This window comes from Cardiocondyla obscurior, linkage group LG03 (genome assembly GCF_019399895.1).
Source record: "Cardiocondyla obscurior isolate alpha-2009 linkage group LG03, Cobs3.1, whole genome shotgun sequence".
Lineage (NCBI taxonomy): Eukaryota > Metazoa > Arthropoda > Insecta > Hymenoptera > Formicidae > Cardiocondyla > Cardiocondyla obscurior.
The window spans coordinates 9,701,607-9,723,041 of record NC_091866.1 but is presented as its reverse complement, the minus strand read 5'-3'; the positions used below and the strand labels follow the sequence as shown (position 1 = coordinate 9,723,041).

At 45.4% G+C, this 21,435-nt stretch overlaps 1 protein-coding gene and 1 long non-coding RNA gene across 2 annotated transcripts in view; one reads left to right on the top strand and one right to left on the bottom strand.

The window, feature by feature from the left end:
- The window catches only part of LOC139101391 (uncharacterized), a 102,577-nt gene that overhangs the window by 67,431 nt on the left and 13,711 nt on the right, over positions 1-21,435 (bottom strand). Inside the window, exons 3-5 of the long non-coding RNA XR_011545540.1 lie at positions 3,947-4,076; positions 3,532-3,829; positions 3,382-3,425 (exon numbers count right to left, since the gene is read on the bottom strand). This is a non-coding gene — a long non-coding RNA (uncharacterized lncRNA). The remainder of the gene's footprint in view (positions 1-3,381; positions 3,426-3,531; positions 3,830-3,946; positions 4,077-21,435) is intronic.
- LOC139101389 (protein O-mannosyl-transferase TMTC1-like) overlaps positions 11,580-21,435 on the top strand; it is a 112,847-nt gene continuing 102,991 nt past the window's right edge. Inside the window, exon 1 of the mRNA XM_070654494.1 lies at positions 11,580-14,190. Coding sequence (XP_070510595.1) covers positions 13,871-14,190 — 320 coding nt within the window. The 5' untranslated portion in view covers positions 11,580-13,870. The remainder of the gene's footprint in view (positions 14,191-21,435) is intronic.

The window sequence follows — 21,435 nt, the reverse complement described above, 5'->3', positions numbered from 1 at the left end:
GCAGGCACCCGTGGCAAACAAGCCTGCACCCGTTGTTTCCGCGCAATGGACCGTTGTAAACGCGCGCTTAAGAGCGGGACGGTAATTCCCTTTCTATTGCGCGATAAAGACACGTTGCGAAAATAAAGTTCGACTAAAGCTTTCGTCTTAGAGTCTATCTAGACGCTCGGCAGTGCCTCGATGTTAAATGTTAGGGGCGCGAGGGTACGCGCGGCTTCAATGAAATATCCTGGGCAAAATCAAACAGAAAAATATTCAATGTCTGGTAAAAGGTAATATTGGCCCGTCACGTCGGTAAATCTATTACGCGATGCATCTACCTCCTCGCGGAAATAACTTAGTGAACTAGGGCATCAGATAACTGCGAGATCGCCGGGGGAGTTTAGGCGCGGTACGAGGAAACGTTGATACCCGTTATCGTTGGCCTCTTCGTTATTTTATATCGGGTCGACTGCGGCAAACCGTACTTTCTCGCGCGACGCATAAAACCCAATCGTTTTATCGAAGCCTGACAATGGCTCCCTGCGCGGCGGAATGTTTTTCTTCTTAAATAAACCCGCGCGACATCGTTCGACGAAGATCGCGTCGTAAGTGTCTCTTTGACGCAACTTCGCGACGATCATGCGGCATAAATCACAAATGTTTCATGCATGCACGTACCTCGGCGCCCTCGTGTTTTATCTACGAAAGTTCTGTCACCCCGTCGACAAAAACCGCTCTCTCGCGCTACTTCGTAGCCGCCGCGCATGCCGCTTCTCGATGTCGCGCTCTACATCAAGATCATCCGCAACACTTTCCATATTAACATTATTAAAAATTCAATAAAGTACGCTCGTAAGAAAATGTAATGAGCACTTGGCGAGCATCTCGGCTCGTCGGCGTTCATTTTACTCAGCTGCAACATATTTACACGCAGCCGAGTGAGAAAGAAAAAGAGAGAGAGAGGAAACGAAGCGAGGGTAAAGAAAAGGTAGGACAGCTATAGTTATCATTTCCAGAACCCCGCGCGTTAAAATGCATCTTTTGGTAAAACGTCTGAAGTGGAAAGCCGCGAAACTACCCGGCTACGCGTCGCGTACCGGGATCTTTATCGGCGCGCGTAAAAACACGTGTTGAGTAACGACATTAACGAAATTATCATTAATTTTCACGGTCACGCCTGCCCGGGGACCAATTTCGCATGACGCTAATTGTCGACGGTCGGCAGACGCGCGGGCGTTATCCCTCGTAGCCGTCCCGGTGAATCAATGAGACAAATTTCGAGGGTAAATACGGCGGCCAGCGCAGCGCGAGTTGCATTAAATCAAAATACATTATTCAAAGCGTATTATTCGCGCTCTAACTGCAAACGTGATAAAACGCGAATTTGCTTGTTGATAAAACAAGCGAGCGGCCGGCTCTACGCGCGGCAGAGCGCGTCGCGCGGAACCGCCGGCCATGGAAATCGTTCCGCGCGTACTGTTTTCCTTTACTTGCTGTTTGTCGGACGTAACTGGTCGGCATTGTTAATAACGTTGTCGTTAGCACACCGCCATGCGACGTATGCGGGATTATTACAGCCGTAACGATCGCTATCAGCCATTGCCACGGTGTAACGTATTTCGCGAAATTTACGGGACACGTAAATGTTTCGTATCATTAGAAAGTGGAATTAGCATGCCGGCGTAGTTCTCGAACTCCAACGGCAATGCGATTTAACTTTTGAAAAGGAAGGTATTAAGCTTTTACACGACAATGGCTGCTGTTCGCTGCGCTCCATGCAATGAAATTGTTATGTTTCAGAAGCAGCTCACGTTTCACTACGTTTTTTTTTTATTTCTTTTATTTTTTGTATTTTTTTATTTTTATTTTAACTTAGTCAGCAGATTATTATATTTTTGCGCGCGTTTAATTTAGTTAGGTAACTAAAAAAAAATCATGTAATTGGACAGTAAAAGATTAAAAAAAAAAAAAAAAATCTTTTTCTAGTCGTCGTTTTGAAGTGTAACGAGAAAGATAAATCCGCCAGCAAGTTTTACCAAAGTAAGATAATTAAAAGCAGGACGTCGATGATCAAAATTCTTTAGCTATCATCGTAAGAAACGCGCGGCACTTCTCGCATTACAAGCAGTACTTTTGGAAGTCCATTCCGCACACCGCGCCGAGCGTTCGCGAAAGATCTCTTGGGACAATTTTGTCGGACGATAAAATCTGCCGCGCCGTAAAAGCTTATTCCCCGTTCATCGCAGGGCGCGAAAATACCTCGCGAACTTCCCGTGGATTCGTCTTCAGGACGGCCCGCCGACAATTCCTTGTCGGCGCGCGCGGGCTCGAGACGCGGAAAAAGGGCGCGCGCGTTCAAAGGAACGGCGGAAAAAGAAGACTTAAAGAAAGATTGCGGAAGGCGGAGGGGCAAGCGCAAGGATCAAGTAGCGATATTGCTGCAGCGAAATTTTCGACGTTTGGCACGTAACTGCGTGCTTTACAGAAAAAGCTTTCTATTTTACTGGGTCGCTCGTACGCCGCTCGGCGAGTCTCGCACTGCTTTATTGCACATTCCGGCACTTTCCTCCCGGATTCAGCGTGCCTCTGCATCCGTCGCGAAAGAGGCGGTCCGCGCCTACGGCGCGGATGGGAAACCTTGAAGGCGGTAGGCGTTTACCGTTCGCGGCACTTATCTAAGTTTTTCAAGGATACCGAACATTCGGTAATTGCGAAAGTTTTACGCCTTAAATTCCGGCTCAACTTCACCCACCCGCCTGCTCGCGTCATCGCCTTAAATTCCCCTGTAGTTCGAGAGATTCGGCTCGTAAGACGAATTCCTGCCGGAGTACTGAACTTACGCGGATCCTAAGGGAAGGATTACACGGATCCTGACAGTCGGTGTTGTTATTACGCTACGCGTCGATGCCTCTCGCCCGCGTTTTCTTCGCGCCGGATTGGCCGGGCAGCCGTATTTCTCCGACTTGTCGTTACTTTTACTTTACTCTACCGGCGCCGTTTACTTCCGCACGACGAGGAGAATTTTTCGGCCTTGACGACGTCGCTTTATGACAACTACGCTTCTTAAGTCGCTCGAAAAGTCCGCGTCGTCGATTTTGCCTTCTGAATGTTCATATTTTCGCTTCTCTTTTTTTTTTATTTTATTTTATATCTCTACTATTTACGCGAGAGATAAAGTGAACGATAAAGTCGTAAGACGTAAATGATGGAATTCTTATAACCCAAAAGATTGTAATGCGTAAGAAATACAAGGAATATCGTACATTTCTATCTAAACCTGTCGTATTAAATGACTAACTTCCAAGTGTGCTCGTGTTCTTATTGAAACTAGAAATAACCACGTGCGCGCTATTTTTTAAGAGACCCTAATAATTATGAAAAAAAAGTCATGCGACTTACCAGTCTGCATGAGCTTCAGCGGAGTTGATGAGTTCTGCCGGTGGCTGTAACATAAAATAAAATATATTAATGTAGGTATGCTATTATTAAATTAATGTAAAGGTAAAACTGTGTCTTTTTTTTTCTAAAAAAGAAAAAATTTATATTTACCTATAAGTTGCTCCGCCGATGCAAGATGCCCTTCCCGGGCCTGCTCCTCCTCTCAGGTGGGACGTGTCGAGTCATCCTTCCGCGCACTGGAAACTCGCGAACGCGACCGTGATTTTACATGCGCGACAATTATCGATCACTTTCGCGCGTTTATGTCCCGCACTCCCGTTTAGAATAAAGACGTCCGAATACTAACGGAACTCCCGGAACGACCGACGAACCGGCTACGGTTCGTACAATTATTAATACCGGCGGAGACGGCACTTTCGACGACGGCGGTGAATGCAGCTGCGTTGTTCTGCAACAAAAAGAAATATATAATTTAATTGTAGAGATGCTACAAATACGTAATTAAAAATAAAATTTTCCATTACGACAAGCTTCTAGTTTTGTGTATCAAAAGAGTGATTCTTACCCTTGGGGCTGCTCCGGTGATACACGATGCCTTTCCGAGGCCTCCTCCTCCTCTCAGAATATCAGACCTCCTTATTAAAGTGTCTAGCTTCCTTTCGGAGACTCTGGCCTTCGTCCTCGCGCTGCGTCACCTGCAACAAGAGCCCGGATAATTAATTAAAATTATCTGTACAACACTTCGCCTCAGAGAATCATGATCGTAAGGATATAACTTACTTATACGGACAACGTGGTTGCTACGTATATGAGTAGCGCAACTCTTGTGTACACGTGCGTCTAGTTCGACCGCTGGAGAAGGACAGAGAGAGAGCTCGCGCGCGGCACGTACGCCGCTCACCCATACCCCCACCCCCGCCTCCTCCTGTTACCTAACCGTCTCTCTCTCTCTCCTTTTCTCATCTCTATACAATTCATACTGTACGAATACTGTACGATATCCATATTGTAACAAAAAGTAATGTACATAATTTAATAAACGGCAACAAAAAATCGATAAAATCAGTTAATTAATGCGTCACCCACCGATTTTATTAATATAGACTTGCGTCAACGAGCGCATGACATTTCTTAAACATTTACTTCCCACCGTCGTCATCTATCATATTTTTTTTCTTCGCAGTATTGTGTTCTTAATCCATTAAGCTCTCATTTTTTTATGAATCGAATACCTTGGTTATTTTCTCCCTTCTGTTAATTTCGTTGACGTCCTAAGACAAGCAGGAAAGTCGCGGATCACTGAGTTATGGAAGTATTCTCAGAGGCTTTCGAGGGTCGGTAGGTTAACGCCGCGTCACGGTAGAATAATGACGGGCAGATCGAACTTTTTGCCCGAACATCCGACGTGGAAATGTTTCGTTCGTATTCCCTCGCGCCTCTTCTGGCTCGAAAAACGGGCGCCGAAAATTGTGGGAACGAGCAAGGGTGCGAAGATTGACCACTTTCGAGATATATCCTTAACGAAAGATAGAAACCGTGTCGACAAATCGCACAGCATTTACGAACGGGAGTTCTAACCAATAGCGGAATGAAAAGGGGAGGGGCGAGAAAAAAAATACAGGAAAGGCCTGTGATTAAAAGTAAATCCGCGGAATATTGCGATCGTCATTGCCTGTGAACTTTTATGACGTGCGAGTTTTTGCCAAACTCGAGAGTAATATATTTTTTTCTTTTTCTTTTTTTTTTTTTTTTTGCTAGTTATATATCTCGTAGAATTCTCCATTTAACATTTCGTTGCCCGGTTATGCCCCCACCGAGGATAAATTATTGGCTTCAGACTCCGCGAAGTTGCTTCAGCAGGGAATCCGGAGCGAGAAAGAATAAAAGGGGTGCGAGTACCGAAGTTATAAATACGAAGTCGTGGAAAATTGGAAAAGTTTCGACTTAGCGCGCGGTGCATCGATGGCTTTCTGCACGACTATCGTTGATATGTCGCCGACCAATCGTTAAGGGCGATAACCGGACGGCGTTATCGCGGGAAGAAAAATTTCCATCGGTTATCGCGGTGTCCCAGCTCCCATTACTTCCACACGGGTGCGAAAGCCGTACGCTTATTCGGCCGGCCACTAATATATTCGTACGATTTAAGTTGCCTAATTTCCGTACATATTTTATAGATTTCTATGAATTATATCCGCGTTCTTACATGAATTCGCTATTTATCGTCGCTTTTCGAAGCGTAGTATTTAAGAAAGTCATTGCGTTATTTACCGTGCGGAGAATAGCGCGATATTAATTTGAGAAAGCATATAAATAAAGCATATAAAAAATTTTTTTTTTTTTTTGAAGACGGCGGCGGACAAGCCGCGTAAATCACGGTGGTGTAATCGATGAGAACGATCCGATACGAGGAAACAGACGAGACCGCATGTTCGTCGCGTCACATTGTTCTGCGTACATCAACCGTTCTCATTTCCAGGTTTGATTTATCGCCGTGTTACTTTAAGCGACGCTTTAAAATATTACACGCCGATCCCGTATTTTTCTGCCGCCCATTTGTATCTGCTCGCTCTCCCGTGTAAATAATGTAAAACGAGCAAAATGTTTCGATCGGACGAAAATATAGCAGACGAAACGCATCTCGTAAACCGTTTTTGCAAGCCATGCCCGGCTCCATTCTGCTCGATCCTTTATGAAATGTTGATGCCGGTCGTCGTAAAATCCCAGGATTGAAAGCGGACGGTCCCTGTTGCGAGTAATGCTCGCCTTTACGCGCTCAAGCCGCACCTACGCCCCGTCTCGGCGCGATGATCCTCCCTTTGCGGATCATTAAAATACACTCGCGAGCAGATTTCATTAATTCGTGATAAATTGATAATCGAATCCGCTTTAGCCGCCACCCGCCCCGCTGACATCCAATTCGTTACGGGCTCATTAACGTACGGGCTTTCCTGACTCCTGTAATTGATTTACGACTGCGTTCAAATTCCGCGTCCCGCATTCCGTCCGAGTTATTATCGGCGCAGCTCGCAGCGACCATTATATCCCGACCGACGCGTCCGAAATTTCAGGACAACCTTAGTCGAAGATAATTCGACAAGTTTGCTGTAAGGCTAGCCTTAATCCGGTCCAGTCTAACTCTTGTCCTCGTCCTTCTCGCATAATCCACTTTACCTCTCGCGGTCCGCTTATCCGTGCACCTATCCGTGACGGCTTCTCCGGCAAATCTTCTCGCGTCGCTAAGCCACTGATCAGAGATTGCGGCGTCGCCCGGCGGTTCGCGAGGCAACGTCAAAGCCAATCGTGAGGAAACGGTGAATTTATTACACCGAATTCGGCGTATCCTTGTTTGGTCAGCTCTCGAGAAGCCAAAATCACTTGCATCGGGTAGCGGCCGTTTGCACGCGCGTAAGCCACCTCGTAAGCCCCGCCGTCGAAAGCCGTCCGAACGCGATCGGTCCTTCAACGTCCGATCCGTTTACCGATGCGATTATATTGATCGACCGTGCGCGCCTGGCTGTAACGTCGTGTCCGCGTAGACGGGTCCGAGTGCAAAAAAGAATTTCATGCAGATCTGCTCCTCTGTCTCGTAACGAAAATGTGATCTCGCGAGACTTACAGTGACGGCATTATTCTGGCACGAAAGGTAGAACGCGCTTTTTTCGAATTCGAAACTAATCCCGTGTAACTCTTTTCCAGTGTTCTCTTTCCTGAATTGAGCCGCGCGAGCGCGAATAAGCTCGTAATTAAAATCGTACCCGGTCGTTCGCGTGTGTTTCTTCGCCGGCCTGAACGCGAACACGTTCCGCGAAAATTTCAGCTGACGCCGGAGATATCTCTTCTCGTTACATCTACCCCGGTCATCTTCCTAGATCCTCTTATCCGCCTTTCGTTCGTAAGTCGCGTCGCGGCGCAGATTGTCCTTTGGCGATTTACCCGTTTGATGGTTTGAACAACATTAAGTATTAGATCCGTATTATAAAGTTTTCACGTCGCACACGTACAAATAATCCGCTGAAACTATTAATTTTGCGAGAATATGTGAGAACTGAGTCGTTAGCATGATTTTTTTAATTTGTTACGTGTGTATTCTACTTTCATTATTAATAAAATAATTCCCGAAGAAATAAATATTTTCCATTAAGGGCCAAAGTACGTGACGGAGTCAGAAATCTCCGCGGCATTTCGTGAAAGCGTGCAATTAGTAAGCTCCTAGCGCGATAACTCGAAATGTTAGGTAATATTTCCACGTATTGTGCAAGAGCTCTCTTTCTCTCTCTCTCTCTCTCTCTCTCTCTCTCTCTCTCTCTCTCTCTCTCTCTCTCTCTCTCTTGTCACTCGGGCATCCAAGAGAGCAAGGCCCGAGGGGTAAGGCAAAGCCCGAAACTCTACGCTCGAAATCATTCCAAGTTTCTCGTGTACCACGAAGGGTGTCGGGTGGCGGGGCAAGATCCCCGATTACGTTTCTACCTTGCTCGGTCGAGATTCCTCCGACAGTTGTAGTCTCGAGAACGTCTACGCCCTTCTCTCGTAAGCCCCGCGATTCCGCCTACAGTGGACTACGCAAAGACGAAGGAGAAAGAGAGACGCAAGTAGACCGTAAAAAGAGGTGCTTTCTCGTGGCACGCGGAAACGGCGAAATTCATCCGGCCACTCGTTTCACCAAGAATCCTCGTCAATACGTCTTTCTCGCGAACGCGAGTCGTTACCGGAAATTGCTAACGCTTCTTCCCTCACGGAGTGAGCGCGCAGATACGAGGCGGCACACGAAGCACCGAGTCTCGCGGCGGATTTGACAATTCGCCGCGTACGCGTGCGGCGTAAGCCCCGCACTCCGCATCCTATATTCCTGGCCGTGTGCGGTCGCCCGTGTGTATTCTACATAGCACCGTTAGCTCGAGAGCATTAATTAAATACATTCCTCCCCGACGGCGTTTCGTGCACGTCATTCTCGGGACCGACCGAATGTCCACCACCTTTGATTGTCCGCGGAGCTTCTATTGTGGCAACTGAAACTGTCTCTCCGACGCGCGAAATCTCGTGGACGTCCGCTCTCGCGTTGCGAGAATTGTTTTGATGAAGCTGCGCCGTCCCCGAGTTCATTAGCGACGCTAACAGGTTTTGTACCACCCGCGGCCTCCTGTTGAGGCGCCGATCCCTGTTGCAAGTGACCGCCCGTCAATTTTCGCTAATGTATCAATACCGCGGTTTCGAGCGGCGCAATCGGAATTGCAGAATTGTTCGTACCCGACGGCTCGTACGGCGACCGTTTCGCACGCTCTCCTTTCGTGCTCGCGTGTCCCGCGTTACGTACGATTATAGGCATTATTTCTCGCGCCGGTCCGCATTTAAGATTTCCCGTCGATCGATACGGCGAATACGGCACGGTATCCGTCGGCCGACATGTGATTTCTCGCAGAAATATCGCGCTTTCGAGCCCGGGATACTATCTCGCGCCGAGAGAAGGCCAAAAATATCGTACAAGATGAAGATAACTGAAACGATTTCACGATTTGCCGATAAAATAGGCAAACAGCGAGACAAGTTAACAAGACGGCTGGGTGCAATAAAAATTTAAATAAGAAACCAACGCGCCGGGGACAATCAGATTTCTGTCTGAGCTGGTTCTGTATGAACTACAATGCGAGAATACGGAACGTTTGTTCGTCGCTCGCGATTGGCTGATCTTTATGCTTCCGGCGGAGGGAAAGAAGGAGGCGAGGGTAGACAATTGCTCGATACGTCGCTGCGTTTAATAAATGAAAACGCACGAGAGCGGCAAAGCGAACGTGGACAAGAGACGCCGGCTTTATCTTTATTTCAGGCCAAGTCGTTCCACGTGCTCCTTCCCCTATCTTCGCATCTCGGACAAGACCACGAAAGGGAGTCGCGCGCGTATTGTGGCCGTCCTTACTTACTATAGGACACCGACACCTTTTCACGGTCGTTGGCAGACCTTGCTCTCCTGGGGCGTCGGCGGCGCCGTCGGTTAGGTGCATTATTAAATACGGTCAGACGATGGCAAGCGTTAACCGAGTGTAACGAAGTAGGCAGCGCGCGCGGGACATAGGCAGCGAGCTAGCGAAGATCGCTGAATATTCAGGCGCAACGAGCGTCTGAACACTATATTTCAGTGCCGTCTACAGACGTTTGTTCCGTGACTATAAGTTTCCCGTTAGAAACTTCCCCGGCGCGGCATAAAACCAATTTATACTTCAACGGGAAGTCCACAAAGAAATAGCTTAAGCATGCCGCGGTGAAATCACGTTGCCGAGCGGTCAGATCGATTCTTTACACGTTCCCTACTCCTGAACTCGCACGATGAGCGTCGGGCAACTCGCCGGGATGTTACGTCTCCCAATTAAATTCTCGGAGGAACGTCGAGGAGCCGAAAAAAAAAACAGCGGAGGGTGCGAGATACAAGATACTGCAAACACGGCCCCGAGGCCAAAGAGAATAAAGATCGCGGGCGCGAATAAAGTAATTATCGCGAGTCGTCATTATCCCTCTTTGCGGCAATAAAAGTTCGTTAGTAGTTGCGTGGAATCAGTAACCCCGCATTCCTCCGGCGCTCTTCGGATGCAAAGAACTATTAACGTGACACGTAAGTGGCGTTTTTCGTTCTATAAGGTCGTAATTAAAAATTCTTGTGTAGTTTGAAAGTGGATTCATACGGAAGTTCAGCGCGCCGCCGGCGAACCAAAGTTCCACGCTCGACTGCAAATCGTGGCACTGACGGCTACTCGGCGCCATCGAACTAAATGATCATTAATTGCGAGCTCCGGGTACATTATGCGAATTACTTGAGCGACAGCCATGTCGCTAATATTAAGTTCCTCGGTGGAAGAATGCCGGTATCTCGCTCAATTATAACTTTCTGCGAAACTTGCTTATTAGTGACATGAAAAATTCAGATCTATCCTTGCCACTTTATGTTGATATATCTGTTATTTGATAGTTTCAAGATAATTTTGTCTCGTCTAGAATCTTACCGAAAGTTAAAATAAAAATTAAAACTAATAAAGTTAAACTTAATCCGTTTCCACATTAATCTTACCAGAGCTGTATTATATATGTTTCTAAACTAATTTCAAAGATATAAAAAACGGTTTCGCAGTATTTTGATATACGCGTTTATTTAAATAAAATCGTAATTGTTTCCTCGCAAACGTTTATATATACATATATATATTAAAATTTGTACGTTTGTGCGTTAATTATTACATACAAGCTAGTTACTTTAATTTAATCCTTTTACTTTTGTACTAATGATTTAAATAATAATTAAAATTATCATATGATAACAATGTCTTGATACGTAATTTTGATTTGATATATGTATGTTTGCAGTTGTACGGCAATAGCCAAATTCAATCACACAATACAACATCACTTCGCCACTACGAGCTCGTTACCGTATCATCATCGTCGGTAACGAGCTCGTATCGTCATTACGTTCACTGATTTGCGAGCCGTGATCCGTTGTATTGTTAGACGCGATATTCCCAGAGAGAAATACAAGGTAATAAATAATTGCACCGTCCCGTCTTTGTTATCTCGTTCGTAAGATTTCGAATGTTCTTAACTACATCACGCGTAACGTAGAAGTCTTCTTAATGACTTCAATTTAATTAAAATGAGCTACAAGTACTAGAAATAGAGATGTAAAGCAGAACAATTAAAACCGTCGAATAAAGTAATATCATATTTCTCTGATAAAATTAGCAATTACCGTTTCTTACGATTTATTACAATAAAAGAATTATTAACCCGTTTAACGTCGATGAAAAATTGAACCCGAGCGAGAAGTGCCGAGCGAAGCTGATGTAAAAGCGTGAGAAGGAGAATTATTAAAATGTTCGCTTTTTCTATGCAGCCAGCGTAATGTTTAATGTTAAAAGAGTTAAATAAATTTTTTTTTTTTAATATATTTTTAGGCAGTTTGCAAGAGCTTTCGTTTCAGCGCCGTGAGATCGTGCCTAATGATTCTAGCTTTGATTATTCAAAATTACCGTGCAAATTAATTTTTTTAGGGGAGGCCTGTTTTGACAGGTAAACTATGGGTAAACAACACGACGTCGGTGGAGTCCAAGGTTGAGCAGGTGCCGGCAAACGGGGAAAGAAGAAAGTGGAGGCGCGCGAGGATGCAGGCTGGAGGGAAACCCCCGGGGGTGGCTCGTGCGCGGGCGCGGCTTTGCGGGTCAGAGTGCGTCGGGTATATAACCGGGCGGATGCCGTCGTCCCTTAGTCTCGCGCTTATCGTCGTCGCGACGGCCTGCTCGAGCTCGACACCGATGTCGTTTTCGTGATCTGTGACGTTCCGATGTGCAGTGCGTACCGATCTGCACACTTGTCAATCGGCGAGGTGCCCGATATCAGATTACAGACTCCCCCGGGCAAATATCTGCATCTATCTCGCCCGGAACTAACGAAAGAACGCATCGCAACTATCCCCGATTATATCACTGACCAGTGACGAAATAATATTTTTACCTCGACGATAGCATTTGAACGTCTTTAATACAAGTCACACGCCGTCACGCGATTTAACGAAAATCGAGAGAGAAGTATTAACAAAGGCGGTCGAGGGGACAAAAAAAAAAAGCGGTATCAGAGTATTTTTCAAGTATAATATTTCGCTAAATTCAATCGCAGTTATCAAATACCTCGAGCTAAAGATTGTCCGTAATTTTTTATCGCGCGTTCATCATTTTCTCCCGTAATCTTCGTCAAAGATCATTCAATACAATTTGGCGCGGACGGGACACCGAGGGGCATTTATTAGTAACTATTACTATCTGTTTGAATGCTAAGTATGTCAGACTTTTATCTCGAGTGACATCTCGCCGAAGGCAAGCAGTAAAAACTACATCAGTGAGATCGTCGTAGCGAAAGCTTTAACCCGTCCGACGCTGGTACCCGTACGCCAGAACCAAAGGAAAAAAAAAAGCGTCGTGACGCTTATCTTAAGATTGAATTCGACGGAAGGTGAGGTCGAGAAACGAGGGACGAGGAACGAGAAAAAGCGGCCAAGTGGCAGCGTCACCAGGGGAAAGAGTGATAGCGAGAGAAACGAGAGGTCGGCGGGAGGTAAAAGCGCTGCCGCGAAGGATTTCAAGCTCGTGCCCCCGGCAAGATACGAGCCGCTTGTATAGATCTACATGCACAGTAAAATTGTGGCGACGGAGGGACCCCGGCTACAGTATCTGGGTCGTACAGCCGTCCTCCCGGCGTTGCAGCCTGTTCTCCGTGATTCTGTAAAATTTTCTCGATGCAGCAAAAAAGTAGAGATTATCGTTGACCGAGGGAGGAGTTTTCACTCTCGAACCGCGCCGTGAGCCCCGCAAATAAAATAAAAAGACAAGAATAATCGTCCGCGAGATCGTTATCCTCTCTTGAATAATCCCGATATACCGTTATACTTGTCGCGACGTTCCGCGAACGTTATGCTAAATGTTAGATAAGGGTACTCGGAATATCAAGCGTCAGAAGAAATGCATAATGTGTTCCACGTTAAGGATGAAAATGCGTTTATAGAGTGAATGGGCAAGTATCGTTTGTGCGACCTGGTCCGAAAAAGTCGCAAGTTACCGAGCTATCGCGTTAATGTCACTTATATCCGAGAGCGGTAAGTGAACTATAGACATATCGCATTTTATCCCATCGCTGAGGGGGAATCCGTAATGATCCGCGCGGATCAGTGATTTGCGGCTGGAGAGCGAATCGACCCGATACCGCCGGCGCGGTAACGAGCTGTTACGTCGTTACGCGGTTACGTAAAAAGGATCTACTCGGATCCCCGCGGGAGCAATTCCCGGGGAAAGTCCACGCGAGGGCCATTATTCGAGTCTGTGAGCGATTCAACGCGCGGAGCCCGCTGCCACCCTTCATCTAGAACAAGCTTGAGCCGGCCGACCTGATAAATAATGAGTTCCCGCAGTCATTTGTCAAACTCACCGCGGGACAAACGAATGCTCATCGGGGGAGCGTCGACGGCCTAAATGGGAGCAATAAACGCGAGGCACCGGTTAGCACCGCGATATTTCGCATCGCTTTGCCGCCACCGTTACGCAAGAATCAAGTCCCTTTGATTCGATTGGTAGCGGTAAAGCTCGACGGTATATGAGCAAACGGCCTTTACGATTTGTCTGCTCGCTAAGTCATTGACGAAACGAACGCGAGGGCGGAATGCTGCCGAGATTCGGGATTGAAACGCTGCTTAGTAGCGATCCTTAAAGCGCTGAAAGGACCCGGGAACCGCTTTCCGATCGCGAAATTCCACCTGAACGTTCGCCCTAGAAATGCAAGAGTCAGCTGATTCCGATCGCGATCAGTGCAATCTCACCCGGCAGGACGATCAATCGCGCAGGAGATAACGGCGCCCGAAAAAAACGGCTCGCGACTTCATGACAGTGCTCGCGCTTCGGGCTCGCGGACGAACAAACGTGAGATCGTATCTCGTGCGTGGTACCAAGCAACGCCAAGCAACATGAGGCGGCGAAACAACGGTTACTTCTGTCAGGCGTCGTCGGTCAAGAGAAACGGCCGCGGCGGATGCAACGAGACTGAGGTGAACGAGCCGCCGGGATGGTGCATCTACGCGGCGGTCGCGCTTGTCGCGATCGGCTGTTACCTCAATGCGCTCGACTGCGATTTCGTGCACGACGATATACCGGCGGTAGTGAGAAACAGGGACGTGATCGGCGAGGCGTCGTGGAGCAGCGTGCTCAACGACGATTTCTGGGGTACACCGATGGAAAGCATCAATAGTCACAAGAGCTATCGACCCTTCACCACTCTGACGTTTCGGTGAGCCAATATTTCTCTCGCGTTTATCGGGCTCTTTGTCGAACTGTTTGCCTGAGAATTAGATAAAGTACTGACTGACCTGGTTAGCTTCTATACGAAAACTTTATGGTGGAAAAGATACCGCGACGAGAAATTGAATTGCCGCCGCGCGAAATAATTTTATGCATATTCGTATGTGTATTTTTTAATAATTTATTCCGCCAAAAATTTATTTCGCTATTTCGGGGATTATCGCGCTTTGATTTTGATCGATTTTCTCTTTTCTACCCGCGGCTCGTTTGTCAACCGGTCCTTTAGGACAATCCGTTAAACAGAAAAGTGAATACGATTCGGTGCACGGTCGTATCCGTCCGGATGAAATAAGACGGCAAGAAATTGTCTCGAGAAACGTGTCTGGTTGCCTGACGTTACAAACACATGGCACGACCACGTAGCTCACAGCACCCGGCAGCATCCTCCTCGTTCTTACCGGGACATCCCAGATCTCGCTTACATGCGCGCACATACATGTATGTATATGGGAAGACATACATATACATATGTACCTTCATATGTACGCGGATACATAGCCGTATATATAGGTATCCTGTGCAATCGGAGATGCACCTTATGGCCGTACCACTAAGGACGGATCGGCAAGAACCGTTCCCTGACCGCGACGGAAGCGACTGAACGTACGGCGTGGCGTGTGCGGGAACGTGTCGTGTAGAGCACACGAAACTTCCACCCCCCCTCTCCTCCCCCCTCTCCACTCTATCTGACCATCCTTCCTACCCGCTCTCTACCCGCCGATTTGATGCATGGATACCAGTTTGCCACTCCACGTGCAATACTGCATATTGGCTGGTATTGGACGATCCATCACGCCGCAAGACACCGGCACATCGCTCATCCACCCTTAACGCTCCAGATGCTGTTGCCAACTTCGACGAGGTGTGCGGGCGCGAAACGCGGGGCGGACGCGCGGGTGGAACGGCCGGGAAAAGGGAGGCAGCCGGGCGTAAGGGCGAGGGCATAAACGCCTCCGCGTTTCGCGCGTTATCGGAAGTGGAACGCATCCATAATCCCCGGGCGCGGAGACGCCGGCGCCGCGCGGCGCGCCGCGAACCGCACACGTCTCGTCGAGAAGACGAGACTTTAACGATCCGGATCGCCACTGATGCGCGGAACGGAGGAACAGGGGGGGGTGGGTGGAGGGGGGAAACGATACTCGCGGTATCTCTCATTGTTGCCGCCGCTGCTCGATTCGAGTGACGAGAAAAGTGGTTTATGCACGCTCGAAAAACGCGCCGCTTATGCTGACACGCGGTTGAAAGGATAAGCGAAGATTTATGTGTCAGCCGTTTAAGGCGAGAGTTGTCTACAATATTGAACGCTTGACGTATCGTTATTTTCGTCGTTCGTTTCACGGGATGGACGTACATACGCGGCCCGAGCAAATTACGCATTCTCTATCTCGTCCAATAATCTATTCCGGCGTTTTATTGCGTCCGCAATACCACCGCGAGTAGCCGCAAAAGAGAGAGAGAGAGAGAGAGAGAAGGAGAAAAAAAAAATCGAATTTGAACACGCGCTGGATTTTCTCTGATCGTCGATAGCGCGCACCGATAATTCTTTCTATTGCCGGCGAGCGTGACTCGCTCTCGTAGGCAGGTGGAGAGAGCTTTGGACAATTTTACGCGCCTTTTTCAAGCGTATGTACGCTCCATTTTCCGTTCCGTTCGCAAACGCGTCTCTTTTCACCGTCCGTTCTCTTTATTGCCACGAAACTCTGACGGCGCACACGGTGTGCCGCTTTGAGAATTCGAGTTCTCAGATGAAAATGCGACCTCAAAAGTCCGGAGTGTATTCGCGGCAGTTGACCCAACGCCTTCCGCACGGACCGCTCCAAAGTTTCCGAGAGACTCCCGCGGCATCTCCTCGAAGCACCGTATTCTGCCGTATTTCCGTTGCGTATATGCATGTAGGTTTTATCACGTTACATCACGCGGCCCGACAAACGCCCCGGCCCACAGATTGATAGACGCGGGCAATTTTGTGCTCAACGTGTGTGGCGTATCATTTCGTAGATCGCATCAACGATCGCTCTCCCTGCGTTTAATTCGCGTGTTTGATCGCTTCGCCGACGCTTTTTGACACGACGGGTGCTAATTGAGATGATATCAGCTGCGCGTGCGATGTACCTTATCGCGAACAGATATTTGGAAAACAGCGAGTTACTCCACCAAAATTATTTGCCGTCTCGCGGAATTGCCCGGGCACGTATTTGATAGAAAAATGGTATTTCATGCAAGTTGTACGTATCTCAACTACTTCGTTTCGGCTGGAAATAATTTACGAATGCGGCCGAGCCTGAGCCTTTTGCACCGGCGCCGAATGAATAACGCAGGGGCCCCGCCGCGTAATTCGTTTCCAAGTTTGCGAAAGAGAGGGCAAGTTTCACGGGTTGACGATCACGTTAGATTATTACGTCCGCAAATAGACCGCAGAATACGCTCCAGATGGCCCGATAGCGGAGAAAAGCTAGATAAAATCAGGTGACGCCTTATTACCTCGGCTGAGAGAGCATACAGGTGTCTAATAATACGCAACGCTCGCTTATCGAGATTGCGTCGAAATTGGGTGCCCTAATGCGAACCTCAATATTTATGAAACACGATTAGAGCGGGGAGTTATACGTATAGAGCGCGCGCCAGGTTGACTATCGCCTTCGATTAAAGCTAAGAAAATTAGAGGTGGTCTGACGTAAAATTGTGGCGTGCCTTCTATTACCAAGTTATAGTCCGGTGCGCGCGAGAACGATTATTGAAGCTTTGCAACCGTTAAATTTACCTATCCAATTAACGCGGCACACTCGTTCACGAGATATTGCGTTATTTACGCGCGGTTCAATTAAGAGAAATCTTCCTGTCCTCAGCGCGGCGGAATATTCGCACGCTTCCCTATTACGATCTTCTCTCGATTTATCAACGCATCCCTCTATAGTGTACTCTGATAATGCACGTTACATACTACACACGGAAAGCCTCCCGCTCACCGAAGTCTTTATACCTATACAATGACGATCGATATAATCGCGTTCACCGCAGGTTGAAACTTATATCGTTTCCCCCAGAGATTCTTCTCTGCCACGTCACTTGCGGCCAGGAATATTGCGCGTTTTGCGGCGAAATTCGTGGCCAAAAACCATGACGGTGTATATTTACTGATTTTTTTTTTTTTGCGATAACCGGCGGTCACAGAACGGAGATTCGTGAATGTTATCATCTCTGCTGAAAGTCCCTTTTACGCTATTTTTTTTTTATTTTTTATTATATATTTTTTTAAATATATTTTGCTATTTATTTTCAGATGTAAAGTAACATTAATGGAAAGAGTAATATCGCGAATAAAGTAAGACCGGCTAATGGCCGTTTATAATTTTCTCATAAACGGTGTCTCTTATTGGCTCGTTGACGCGATTGTTAGCATTTTACTGGCATTAAATCACGATCAGCGACTAAGTCCGTTAGGCGTTAGCCGGTGATTTATGAGTCGGCCGACAGTGGCAATGGGCCACGCTTTGCGACCCGTCTCCTATGAGGGAATAATTATTATTAAATTACTTGACCAGGGACGCAATGTGGTGGAATCTCGTTCCGCGGGGCTACTGACACGCATGAATGATTGCGCTGCAAGCTCTAATTTAGACGTGTGATATAACTTTACGTTGCACGGCACGTACGCCTCGCACTCGATTACGCAACGATCTGTCGGTTATGATATTTCATTTAGTCTTGCTATTAACTCCTGTTGTTGAGATAGACGAGATTATGACGGCTGATTGTAAATATCGCAACATTACATTGTTATTTTTGAAAAATTAAAAAAAAACTTTTATCAACGACGCAACTAAATAATTTTATAAAATACAAACATTTGCATATATATTTATATAAGGAAGATAAATATATTTTTATGTACGATGGTCGATACGGAGTGTTGAGATCTTTTTTAAATAAATTTTTTACTAAGAAAAACTGAGGGTTTTTTTTATCATACTATTTCCATCTAATCTACATGGCCGCGCCACCGCCGCGACGTCGTATTTATGTATTTGATATACGAACGGTAAAAATAGCGTGTAGATACCAATGTGTGTACGCTGACTCGTGGACTGATACACGCGACGATACGCTCGTATTTCGGCGTGAGTTCAAGAGAGAGATATCTCACCTGAGCGCATTTCAAAAGTGGGCATTTCCACGTTCAAGTGTATCACGTTTCCTTCTGGTGTTCTTCGTTCGTGATGAATAGAACTTTTTCCCGTTTTATTTGAGTTATTCAGCTAGGACATTTTCATGAGCGAACTCTTCAGCCCAAGTGCATTCAGGCCACACTCGCGTCGCCGACACGCGCAGGACAGATTCTATTTTCAAACGCGGCAAGAATATGCTATTTTATATCTATATGAACGCTCTTTCAATCTGATCGTGGCCGAGAAATCCGGGGCGCACATTTGTCTACTACGAAATGTACCACTTTCGTTTATTGGATCGGCGAACTTTGAATTGTTATGGGCCATACTGCGCGCGAGGAAAGAATAAGATTTCGCAAATCCGAAAAGGGAAAAGGCGCGACAACCGTTGTACTTCCAGTTTCACGAAACCTAATACCGCATGCACGTACTCCTTTACTACAAATCATATTATTAAACAAGTCAGATTTATACGCGACTAAATATATTCCCGTCGTGAAATATTTACATTGGAAAAAAAAAGAAAAAAAAAAAAACTTTTCGTCGATTAAAAGAGCTCGTTATCAAAGGTCATCCCCCTTTTATCGAAGTTTCCGCGAGGAGACTTTTAACGCTACGGACACGATTATCTTTTCGACATCTCGACGTTCTATGTAACGCCCGCGTTCATTTAACCGTGAAGCTCATTTTCGACGTAGCGAGGATTATAATATTTCTCTCCGATTAATCGTACAATCGGCGCGCGCCATTAAATTTTCGTCATTTGATAAAGCGTAGCTCCGCGATCGAGGAACGGCGGATTAATCAGGTGCAAGGTACAGGTGGTAGAAAAGATAATTCGCTTCCGCATGGACGCGTCATTGGTTTCTCGTGGCACGTTGGCTGCCCCTATATCACTGCACTTCGTGCTGCGCAGTGATTCATCTAGAGCATTTCGTGACTCGTACCAGAAGCGTGCCGTGAGCAAGCGCTGTAAACTCGTCCACTCGATGGTGCACGTATATTAAAGAACACTTTTCCCGGTACGCGCGCGCCCGAGTATGCACAGGAGAGCGTGGTACTTCGTGGTTTGAACACTTTATTGCGCTGTTACATAGATACGCATAATTTTCATTGACCTCGATAGATCGTGCGAAAACGAATGCCCTGAGCTCGAGAATTAATTAATTAGTTGTTCCTCGATTTCCCTTTCGAAACGTTAGTTAAACCGTTGAATTGTCACTTGTTAATAATCTTTGAAATTTTTCACCTAATTAAGTAAAGTTTCGAAAATGTAGGTTAAGCTCACGAGATCTAAAGCATGTAAACATGTGATATTTTATCAGCGAGCTGATTTTTTTGTAATCTCATACAAACAATTTTCGCGTAAATTCACATGAATTATAAAGTTCATTATTAATCACGAGTTATTAAAAATTTGTTTAACAACGAATTTATGCGTTAAAAAATATATAACGTTATACTTTGCATAGAAAGTTTATTTGTTAAAATTGTAATGGAAAAAAAAAATGGAAAAAAAAAAGTTAAATACGGTGAGCGGTGTGGTAGTTAATTACACGACTTCAAAATAGCTCTTGCAAACTGCGCCAGCTTTAAATGTGCGTGTACATACATAGCCTGACAGAGTTATGGAACAGGGTGCTTTGCAGCCTCCTCCGCTAGATAGTTAATTACTTAATTACGTCGTTGTAATTAGTTCACAGTTCCAAAGTCGGGCGTACTATAGTTGCCTGATTGACGTATCACCATAACAATAAATCGCTTCCTTATATGCGCATATGTAAGAATTAGAAAGTTATATGTGTATATATCGATTATTGTAAGTCAATCAATTTCAAAAAATTAAGTTTTTACTCGTGTATAAATAGAATCGTTAGACTTTAATTTAATTTTTGTTTTTAGTACGCCATATATTTTTGGTATTTTTTTTTTAAGCTAAAGAAAAAAACAAAATTTAATATAAGGTAATTTAATTTCAGAAAACACCCCCGAGGCCTTTAACTTTAAATTTCAATGGAAAAAAAGCTCAATTATTTGTATGACACGAGAATGACATCTACAAAAGGCAAACATATAAAGCTGTGACATCTTCTATAAACGATTGTCTTCAAGTTTGTAGATTCAGACATAGCAAAAGAACGGGATTTTCAAAACAAATTCATGCAATACGACAATTTGCTCGAAGTAAGATTTTGAAAAAGAAGAAAACGAAATTATAATTCACGTAGGATTGCAAATTTTTTCAACAGCGTTATATTTTTAATGTATGTACAAAAACTATATTTGCTTCTTTATGCTTTTTTTTTTTTTAATTAAACTACAACATGCACTTTCGCATTGTCATCTCATATTTTTACATTGCAATGTATGCACTACTGTTAAAAATATGATACGTTTTTGTACGTGTATATGAAAGCAGAGATTTTTTCGCATCGCATCTCATAGAAAATTCGAGCTCTTTCGTTTGAAACTTTCATCATACGCAAAGGTGTCAGGCCATTTCTTTATTCATATTCTCTTTTCTTCCTCGACGGCATAAAGCTCGTAATATCTATATTAATGTCGAGAATGTCGAAAACATTATTCGAGATAATCAATACGCTTCCAAAGTAATGGAATAAATCTCATTAAATGTTATTAAAGTATTGAATGTTAATTAGATTATACATTAAAACAATGGGAATTATGTACGTATATCTTTTTTAAATAAAAACTATACTAATAAAGATTGTATGCGCGTTGTAATATATTGTGATCAGAGTTTTCATTTTCACATTGTTTATACTCCAATATACACTTCGATAAAACACTTCGCTTTTACCCATCCCATTTATATATTATAAAAAATTGCGATTTCTTTTATATATATCAGCTAACGTCTCGCATTTCTCACTTTTTGTACCGTATTTTGTCAGGGAATTATTCAATATCAGTCGTTATCTGTAACGATGTTCGCTCACGCGTTTGATTTATATTGCCGGCGAAAGTTTTCCCGTAACATTATTAGG